This window comes from Pteropus vampyrus, unplaced genomic scaffold (assembly GCF_000151845.1).
Source record: "Pteropus vampyrus isolate Shadow unplaced genomic scaffold, Pvam_2.0 Scaffold147, whole genome shotgun sequence".
Taxonomy (NCBI): domain Eukaryota; kingdom Metazoa; phylum Chordata; class Mammalia; order Chiroptera; family Pteropodidae; genus Pteropus; species Pteropus vampyrus.
Window position 1 is genome coordinate 2,827,712 of NW_011888928.1, and position 11,037 is coordinate 2,838,748.

The window sequence follows — 11,037 nt, forward strand, 5'->3', positions numbered from 1 at the left end:
TAATCCCTGGGGAGAAAAATCACTCTCTGTGTAATAATAACAAAAATAGTAGCTACCTTTCATGGGGTACCTACTATGTCCAGGGCGCCGTGCTAGGCTAGTTTGTAAAGCTCCAGAAGGTGAGTTTCTTCTGTTCACTGCCGTACTCCGAGATCTAGCCCAGGACCGAGCACTCAGTAGGTGCTTAGTAAATGCTTGTCATGATCGAACAGATATACATTTTACATGCCATAGTTTGCTCTATCCTCGCAATAATTCTAGTGGTAGTTAAGTGCTATTATTAACCCATTTTACAGAGAGTGAAACTGAGACTTGCAGAGGTTCCATGCCTTGGCAAAGGTCACGTGACTTGGAGGTGGGGGAGCTGGGGTTTGACTTCAACGCTAACCAACGCTTTTCTCTTACTGTTGTGTTTACCACACTGGACTCTCTGGCTTCCCCCGTTTATGGGCTCTGTGAGCTGGATGGGTTACGTAGCCTTTTCATCCTTCGTTTCCGCACCTGTAAAAACGGTAATTGATAGTGATATCTACCTTAGGGAACATTGCGGGGCTCACAGACTACTTGGAGGGACATAATGTGACCTGACAGCTAAGTGCCGGAGACTGCAAGAGCAGAGAGCTGGTAATCATGGTGCGCTTTCCTGAGGAAGGATCCAAAAGGATGAAGAAGAATTCGCCCAGTGAAGAAATAAAGGATGAGGGTGGGGACAAGAGTTCCCGGGAGAGGAAATAGGAGGTGTAAAAGCTCCAGAGGTGGGAACAATAGGCACATGTGAGGGACAGGAATTTTCTGGCTGTCTGGAGGCTGAGTTTAGAGTCAGTTGGCAGGAGCTAGGTCATGGAAGTCGTATACATGTTTCCATGCTCCCCTTCAGGCACTGGGAAGGGCACTGTGGAGTCTTAACGAGGCAGTCAAGATTAAATTTACTGGGGGTGGCCTCTGGGGAAGGAAAGCTTACATCCAGGGTTAGGATCCAGCTGGACATTCCAGTAATGTCATGGCAGTTATTAAAGGTCTGAGACATTCCGGTTCGTACCATTTGGTAATCAGCGGCTTCCCTGAGGCGTCTAAGTGATTCTACCCCATGCCCCGTTACTGTCCTGTCCACCCAGGCTTTTGCCCAGGTCCTTGTCTTCCCCACGACCCAGCACCTGAATGGTTAACCACCTGGCACAACAGGGAGACCTCCACATCATTCTCATTCGCCGGTTGCACCCCCATAGCATTGGCTATATATTCTTTAATATCACCCCATCCATCTCAGTCAAGCCTTCCAGCTCCAGAAAGACATTAGAGAACATCGGATAGAGCAGGACCAGCTCAGGGAACTCGTCTGAACCCAGTTCTTGTCCTCTGCCTTGGGTAGTAGGGGGTTAGACTGGAAGGCCCCCTAGGGTCCGTCCTGCGCTGGCTGATACAGGCTTGGGGATCAGGCCAGGACCTGGGGTCCAGCCCCAACCCTGCACTTCCTGCTGTGTGGCTGCCCCTAGGTTGTGCTGCCTCTTGGAGTCTGGTTTCTCTGTCTATTTAGTGGATATAATAATACCTACCCCTTAGAGTTTTTGTAAGGAATAAATTAAACCATACCTTGAAAAGTCTTGGCACCAATAGATGCTGGGTTTTTAAAATTTTATTTTATTTACTTATTCTAGAATAGATATACTATATGCATATTTCAGAAGATCTCAAAAGGTTGACAGCTAGGTTCCAGGTTGGACTGCAGGGCCCAGTCCTATGTGGGGGAAGGGGGAGCAGGCCTGAGGTCCCCTCCCTGTTGGCTGGCTGGTTGCCAAAGCACAGGCAGATCTCAATCATATATAGTTTTCCGGGTGAGTCCTAGGACCTGATAAACTAGCCTTTCTTTGGGAAACTGGCTATCACAGCTGGTAACCACTAGCCTGGGGCCCTCTCAGACAGGCAGGGTGAATGCTGGGGATATAGAACTCGGGGCCTCTCAACGCCCTGCAGAGAAGAGGCTGGATTATGACCAGTTCCAGCTTCTGGGCCCTTCTGGGTTTGAACTTAAGCAGCATAGCAGATGTGTGGGTCAGCAAAGGCTCTGGGACCAGAAAGACCTGGATTCATATTCCAGCTGGCTATGGCACTGAGCCTTGAGCAGATAATTTTCTGAGTCTTCATTTCTTCTCCTGCAAAGTGGGTTGTCTTGAAGATGACATAAGGTCACACACGTGGTTTTAGTTCTCTGTTGCTGCTGTAACAAATTACCTCAAACTGAGGGGCTTAAAACAACCCAGATTTATTCTCTTCCCGTTCTGGAGGCCAGAAGTCTGAAATCAGTTTCACTAGGCTAAAGTCAAGGTGCTGACAGGGCTGGTTCCTTCTGGAGGCTCTGATGGGAGAATCTGATTTCTTGGACTTTTCAGCTTCTTAGTGGCCGTCCCCGCTCTTTGGCGTGTGGCCCCTTCCTCTGTCTTCACAGTGCAGCGCTCCGGCCTCTGCTTCCATCATCACATCGCCTTCTACTCCCCTTCCTTCCTCTTATAAGGACACTGTGATTACATTTGGGGCCTGCCGATATAATCCAGGGTAAACCCCAAATCCCGTGATTCTTAATTCAATCACATCGGCACAGTCTCTTTTGCCATATAAGGTCACATTCATAGGTTCAGGGATTAAGACATAGATATCTTTGGGGCCATTATTCGGCTGACCACATTGGTCGCATTTCTGGCACATACTTAGCACTCAGTAAACAGCAACTCTGTTACTTGGCCTCCTCGTTTCTAGGCTGGGGTGGGAGGGTCACACACTCCGTCGCACATGGAGGAGACTTCCCAGCTAATCTGGCACTCTTCTTTAAGAAAGAGGGAAGGGTCACCATAAAACATGATCTAGAAGAGGTCACCTCCAACACTTGAGGATTTCAGGCTGGGCTTCTAAGGTGGGGAGGTTCTATGTAGGGCCTGAGGGAGTGGTACAGCCCCCGAGACTCAGAACCCATGTTCTGCCCCCTTTGACTAGAACAAATCCACCTTCTAAAAGTTTAACAGGCTTGCATCGAGCTTACTATATGCCAGGCCCTGTTTTAAATGCTTTATGTACATTAACTCACTCTGTAATCCCAAAACTCTACAGACTGCCAACAAATCAAGCCCCTCAGTTTGAGATACTTTGTGAAGTAGGGGTTATTTATATCCCCATTTTACAGATGAAAAAAGTCAAAGTACAGAGGATTTTTGCAAGTCACACTCATACAACTGTGCTCCTAACCACCTCAAAATACCAGAATCATAACAGCAGCGAAAGAAAAAATAGATAAATTGGACTTCATTAAACTTAAAAACTTTTATGCTTCAAAGGACACCATCAAGAAAGCGAAACAACTCACAAAATGAGAGAAATGTTTGCAAATAATGTATCTGATAAGGGACTTGTATCTAGAATATATAAAGTAAGTTTACAACTCAATAATAAAGACAAAAAAAATTCCAAAATATTCAAAGGATCTGAATAGACATTTCTTTTAAGAAGAAATGTCAATGGACATTTAGCACATAAAAAGATGTTCAACATCATTAGCCATCTGAAAAATGCAGATCAAAACCATAGTAGGATGGCACCTCACAAATCACTAGTATGACTAAAAGTAAAAAGATGGGTAATAACAAGTGTTAGCAAGGATGTGGAGAAATTGGAATGTTCATATCTTACCGATGGGACTGTAAAATGGTGCAGCCACTCTGGAACCAGATTAGCAGTTTCTCAAAAGGTCACACATAGAGTTGTCATACGACCCAGCAATTCTGCTCCTAGGTATACCCAAGAGAAATGAAAACGTACATCCACACAAAAACTTGTACACGAATGTCCACAGCAGCAGCATTTATAGTAATGAAAAGGTGGAAACAAACCAAATGCCCATCAACCGATGAACAGGTCAACTGAATATGATTTATCCACACGATGGACCATTAGTTGGCCATAGAAAAGAATGAAGTACTGACACATACTACAAGGTGGGTGAACTCTGAAACAATGTTTAGATAACATATCCTTCTACAAGAATGTGTATTGACATCTTGATGTGTTGCCAGTCTGTAGAGTTTTGGAAGGGAATTGCTGGAAAGCATTGTTATAATAATAACAAAACCCGTAATAATAATGATAGCTAAGATTTGTTAAGTGTTTAATTTATGCTAAGCACCTTTGCGTTATCTCATTTCAGAGTCCTAGTAGTTTCGTCAGGTAAGTATCATTATCTCCATCTCACAGTTGAGGAAACTCAGGCCAGAGAGCAAATGTCAGACACCTAGAATGGGATGGTGCTACAATTTGGACTTGAGCTTGTGCCCTTGACCCCTCTGGTGAGGGGCCTCCAAGCAGGGGCTTAGCACACATTTGCCAAATGAACGTAGTCCTGAAGCTGGGGTGGGAAGGAAGTGTCTGTCAGTCAGAACGTTAGGGGGGCAGGGTGCTTTCTCCTTGGGAGTGATCCAGGCAGACAGCTGGACATGCCAGCTGTGGTTCTTCCATGGGTTCACTCTGATCCCGATTGTTCTGGAAGAGATGGCTGTGGCCAGCTAGGGCCGGAGTGAGGGGCTATTTCAGGAGAGGGAGGTACAGTGGCATCTGAAGCATCCCCACCTCAGGAAGACACTTGGTAGCACTGCCACGACACTTGGTAGCACTGCCCCTGTCAAACACCTCGGCAGCCTCCAGAGCGGTTGGCAGAGGCCTGAGCTGGGGACTCTGATGATCTGCTTTTGTCCTCCAGACCTACCACAGGCTCCTCGTTCTGAAGGGTTTTTTTTGTTTTTTGTTTTTCGTTTTTTAATTTTAAAGTGAGTAAATCAATGGCATTAAGTATACCCAGGATTTTTCTTTCGGTCTCAAAACAAACAAACAAACAAACAAACCTGTGCTTCTTATTTATTTTAGTAACGAGCACCTCTATAGCACTTCCTGTGTCCTGGCCACTGTTCTAAGAGCCATATGACTGTTCATTCATTTACTCTACACTGTTTCTCCCAGATGGGTGCTGTTATTATCCCCACTTTACAGACGAAAAGACTGGGGCTCAGGGGACACAGACTTGCCCAAGAATATAAGTAGCAGAGCCATGACCTGCACCCAGGCAACCTGGCCAGAGTCAACCCCCTCATAGCCACTCCACCACGTGGCTCAGAGGCCTTGTTCGCACCCCTTGTCATTTGCTGCTTTTCCGAGATGCTGCATTGTTGACTTGGCAAGGCTGCGTCGGGCCTCTGGGTCCTGCCACCCCCATCCCAGTCCCAGCACACAGAGGACCTGGCCTAGAGTTAGTGGCTTGGGCAGATTCATACTCTAGCTGTGTGACCTAGAGAAAGCGACTCTACCTCTCTGAGGTCATCATGTGCAAAGGTGGCCCTAGCACAGAGTTGGATACAGAGTGCACAACAAAGAACAGATTAATGTTATTAATAATAGTAGCAGAAGAGGCAGTCATTGAATGAATGCATTAGAACATTGGTTGGCAAACGTTTTCCCTAATGGACCGGACAGTAAACATTTTTGGCCTGTGACAACTATTTAACTCCAGATGATAAGCAAATGGGCGTGGCTGTGTTCCAATGAAACTTTATTTATATGGACGCTGAAATTTGAATTTTACACAATTTTTATGTGTCATAAAGTATTATTCTTCTGGTTTGTTTTTAACAGCCATTTACAAATATAAAAACCAGTATTGGCTCACAGGCAGTATGAAAACAGGCAGTGGGCTGGATTTGGCTTGTCACCGTAATTCTCTCTCTGCAAGAGAATCTTGAGCTCTACAGGGATTTTTTGATGCTTGGTTTGTTACTGTATATACAGTGCCAAGAAGAGTGCCTAGCACACAGCAGGTACTCCATGAAGCTGCATGAAATGAATGAATCCAGATGTAAAAGGATCTTGAGGGGAAGTGGAAGGAGGGGACAGAGTATTCCAGGCAGGGGAACAGCCTGAGCAAAGGCATGGCATCAGGGATAAGTCCAGTGGGTGTCTCCTTTGGCCCAACCAAGCTATCAGTGCCTGGGGGAGACACCTGGACAGCAAGGCCGGCTATAACCAGGCAGTAGGGGCCTAGGGGTGGAGAAATGAAGCAGGGGAGGGGGCGGATGCTCTCAGAAGTGGTTCTGTGGGGATCCTGCCTTGCCCCTATTCCTGAACCACCAACCTTATTTTTAACCCTGCTGACAAAAGATAATCCGAATGAAATCAAGAAGTGTGACTGATCCCTGCCCCTCCCCCTGCCCCAGTTACTGCTCCTTCCCTCCCCGCTCCCCAGCAGGGTCAGAGACATCCTAGGAGACCCTTCCCCAGAAGCATCAGCACAGACAGTGACTGGTCCAGAAGAAATGGTTCCTGCATTCACCTAGCAGGACCTGGACTCAGGGAGGGATCCTGGTGCTTAGAAACACTCAGGTCTCCTGGGGGGTTGAGCAGGCTGGGAACGGCCCAAGACAGAGCTGGATGTTCTATCTGTCTGTCCAGCACATGCTTCTCAAATGTTAGTGAGCATCTGGAGGGCTTATAAAACACAGATTCCTGGGCTCACCCCCTCCCCCAGAAATTCTGATTCAGTAGGTCCGGGGTGGTGCCCAAGGATCTGTCTTTCCAACCAGCTCCCAGGTGATGAGGGGCTTGGGGAGAGGGGCATGGACCATACTCTGAGTGCCACTGAACTAGAAGCAAGAGCTTCCAGGCAACAGCAGTTCGGCCTCCCCTTCACCCTGTGAGCTGCCAGATAGACCTTATCGAGACTACTTCCGCTCAGGATCTAGAGAACCCTGAAGGCCGTGCTAAGTAGTTTGGACTTTATTCTGAGCCCTGTAGAAAGCCTTACAAAGATTTTAAGCAAGAGGCGAGGCTATTGGATGTATAGGTTGAACAAGCTCACCACACCACGGTGCCACTGAGTGTGATGGGGTGCCACTGAGTGTGATGGGTCGTAGGGAACAAGCCTGGAGGCAGTGATTGGGGTGGGGGCTTTGCAGGAGGAGGGACAGAAGAATGGAGAGGTGGGTAAATTCAAGAGGCATAGATCAGAAGAGACAGGAATTGGCAATTGATGGCTGTGGGTATTGAAAGATGAGGAAAGAGGGTGCGGGAGAACACTGGAGTTCCTGGCTTGAAGGCTGGGGTGCTGGGGAACCAGTCCTGAAATCAGAGGCACTGGTAGGGGGCTGATAAGGGATTCAGTCTGCCAGACTGATAGATGGGCAGAGGAATTTCTTCCTTGGGCTGTGTGGCCACCCTGCTCTCAACTCCTGTTCTGGCTCCCTGAAGGGTCCACAGATGAACCCCCAGAATCTTCCAGGGGTCAGTGTGAAGGCTGTCATTCCTGCCTGAGAAGTCCTGCAGCACAGCGTCCCAGGGCACCAGGAAACAAGCCTCACCCAGCTTACATTACCAAAAAAGGACATTTTCTCAGTTTGAAGGTTTGCCCAGCCTATTCCCTCCTCCCCCCACCTGGGGTTTCAGGTTTCCAGGGAAGTGTCTCTGAAAAGTTTAGAACTTTCAATCACACATACCCGTGGACAAGCAAATATGTGCCTGGGGCTATTCCTCTACCACACTCAGTTCTGATGTCACAAATGTGACTTCTTCCTCCTCCTCCTCCTCTCCTCCACCATCACCATCACTCAGCCCATCCTGGGCTACGCACTTTCATATGCTGCCTCTCAGTGTTCACAGCACTTCCAAGAGGGGGAAGATTATGATCCTACAGATGAAGAAACTGAGGCACAGAGAGGCAAAGCCACTCAGCCAGGGTCCTAGAGTCCCAGAGAGGTTGGGAGGGGGATGAAGTGAGCAAAATGACTCATGCTGAGTCTGATCCGAACTTTATTTAAATTTTGTTAATAGTTTCTTCATCAAGGATTTGTTCGGGCATTAATTTAGATTTTTAAAAATACCATATTAAAATAGTATTTATCTTGATTACCAAGTTTTTTCGGCATCCCTTTAAATTTTGAGCCTGAGGTGGATGCCTCACTCGCCTCACCCTAGCCCAAGGCTTGGCAGAGCTGAAATTCGGATCCGGGGCTGCTGACTGCACAGCCATGCTCTTAACTATTCCCCGTGCTGCCTCCTTGTCCATACATGTGTGCATGTGTGCTTACGCGCGTTCATGAATGTATTCTTTCATTCTGTAAAATGCCGTCTCCTTCAGGAGACATTATTGTGGCAGTGTGGCCGAGTGCAGAGGGCAGGAGCTTGGGAATCGGACAGTTCTGGGCTAGAACTCCACTACTCACTACTGGGCGGAAGCATAGCCTACGGTTAAGGGCACAGAGTCAAGATCCCAGAATGCCTTGGTTCGAAATCTCACTCTGTCACTGGCTGGCTGTGTAAGTTTGGGTGGGATCCTTAAAAGACTCCTGTTCTCTGGATCGCTCCTCTGTAAAGAGGGATGATGGTGATAACATCTGCCACATAGTGTTATCCGGGGGGAAATTAAATGAGTTAATTTCTGTAATTTCTGTAAAGCATGTAGTAAATACTTTGCAAGTGTTAACTATTATTTTGCATCCCCACCTGTGAAGTAAGGATAGCAAAAACTGTTCCAGGCAGTTTTGAGGGTTGAAAGGGATAACGTAGGTAAAGGGCTTGGCACATGTTAGGAGCTTAATAAAATTTCCCTCCCTCACTGGGGGCCCAGTTCTGTGCTGGAGACGGATACAGAGACACAGGCACATCAGCTCCCCAAGGAATTAACTCATCTACATACGTGAACACTGATTCGACCTTTCAGTTCCCCAAGGCCCCGAGCTCTGACCCCCTCTCAGTGCCTTTGCACGTGCTCTTCCCTCTACCTGGCTCTCTGTCTCCAGCTCACCTCTAATGGGCCTAATTTGTGTGTGTTCAGGTCTCAATTTAAATGTCGCATCCTCAAAGAAACCTTCCCTGACTCCCTCACCTCCACCACTGATCTCTGTCGAATCTTTCCGTTTTACATGTTCATTACTTTCTCTACTCTTCTTTCATGGCGCTTCTCACAATCTCAATGCAATACTTATTCTTTAATTACATTTTATTAAATCAGTTTTGTTGCTTGTTTACTATCCATCTCCTCACTTGACAGTGAGGGCAGGGACCGACTTGTCTTGTCAACAGGGATCTCTGTCCTCAGCTTCTGGCCACACGTGGCACATGCCCCAGAGCAGCACGGAAGCACACAGGCTCTGAAGTCATCTTGCCTGGGGTCACAATCTCAGCTCTTGTACTTAGTGACTCTGTGACCAAGGGCAAGTTACTTAACCTCTCTGTGCCTCAGCTTCCTCTTCTGTAAAATAGGGAAAATAATAACATCGGCTTCCTAAGGCATCGTGATAATTACATGAGATAATCTTCATAATTCCTTTAGAATGGTGCCTGGCCCATCCAGAAATGGGGCTGTTAATATTTTAGTAGGTGCTTCTATTAGTCAGGCTAGACTAAGAGCCGAAACAAACATTCCCAGAATCTCGAGTACTTAACATAATACACGTTTAAGCCTTAGGCTTAAATGTTCCACATTTAATGTTTAAATTTAATGCTTAAATGTTCCACATTCCAATGTGGGACTGTGGGAGGGGACATTGCTCTCTGCAATAATTATTTACGGGCCCAGTTTCCTTCCACTGTATGTCTTAACCCAGAGTCCACAGGGGTTTCTGTGGATGTAATTCAGGGGCCCTGTAAACTTGAATGCTGTCTTAGGTTAGATTCCCTGGAAGCTGAGAATGAGATGGAGATTTCTGTGTACATGATTTAATGAGGGAAGACTCTCAGGAGAGGGGAGTGAAAGAGGCAGGGCTGGGTGGGGAGGTATTTGAGCAAGGATGCGGTCTTACCTGGTGCCTGTTTCAGCCTCATCCCACAGGCACTCTGGAGCCTGGCTTTGTACCACAGAGTTGGTTCCTCTTGGGGGCAAGAGAGGGTGGGTCAGTGTCATCAGCCATGGGTCAGGCTTCCTGGGTTGAGGCAGGGGTGGGGATTTGACCTCTGGAACAATGTGGCTTCTCTTGGTTGCAATGCTCTGAGACAGTAATGAGCCAATACAGCACCTAAGGGTGGGTGCATCTGCCCAACGAAGGGATCTGGGCTGTGCATCAAAAGTGTCTACAACAGATAGGAAAACAACATTTTTATTTTTACTAACTTTAAACTGAAATTTAGCATTTTCTTCAATTATAGAAATAGGCAATAAGCTACAGCAGTATTGGCAATATCTGTGACTTTGTCACCGATAGAAATCACATGTATTTTTATGTCATTTTACTACTGTTGTGGGTATTCTTGAAATAGCCTATATGCTAATCTATACTTTAAAATTATAGTAGTTAATAGACTTGCTAGATATTTTGTTTAATGTGTTAATAAAGGACATATTATAAGTTTGTTCTTTTAAGTATTTCGATAACAGTGTGTCAGTATAAGTCCATCCCTTTGTAATCCTATGTCTTTTACGCATTTTAAAACATTATTATGAGAAGGGATCTATAGGCATCACCAGATGCCAAAGGGGTTTGTGACACAAAAGAAACTAAGTACCCTGTTCTGGGGCCTTAGCCTCTTTTGCATTTTACCAGGACCAGGAGAATAAGAAGAAATAGAGGATCACAGGGGAGGTTTTTATGGGCCAGGCCTGGAAATGGCATACATCACATCTTCCCACAATGCATTGACCTGGACTCAGTCACCTGACCACATCTAGCTGAAAGGGAAGCTGGGAAATGTAGTCTATCTGTGTGCCCAGAAAAAAGGAAACGATCTGGGAAATGCACAGCTGTCTGGGCCACAGGGCTCAACAAATATTCACTGACAGCCTGAGTGAATGAATGCTCTGTCCAGGGTGTCTCTTGGTCGGTTAGGGAGAAGGGGCAGAGGGCTGGTTCTCTGGAGGGATCCTGAGTCTCTGCCATGTTGTCTCCTTAGGACAAGCCATGCCAAGGCCAAAGCTGAGGCCGCAGAACAGGCTGCCCTGGCCGCCAACCAAGAGTCCAACATTGCCCGCACTTTGGCCAGGGAGCTGGCTCCAGACTTCTACCAGCCAGGTAGGGCCAGCCA

At 46.9% G+C, this 11,037-nt stretch overlaps 1 protein-coding gene across 1 annotated transcript in view; it reads left to right on the forward strand.

Annotated features, from left to right (window-relative positions):
* JPH2 (junctophilin 2) overlaps positions 1 to 11,037 on the forward strand; it is a 56,855-nt gene that overhangs the window by 43,540 nt on the left and 2,278 nt on the right. Inside the window, exon 3 of the mRNA XM_023536053.1 lies at positions 10,906 to 11,024. Coding sequence (XP_023391821.1) covers positions 10,906 to 11,024 — 119 coding nt within the window. The remainder of the gene's footprint in view (positions 1 to 10,905; positions 11,025 to 11,037) is intronic.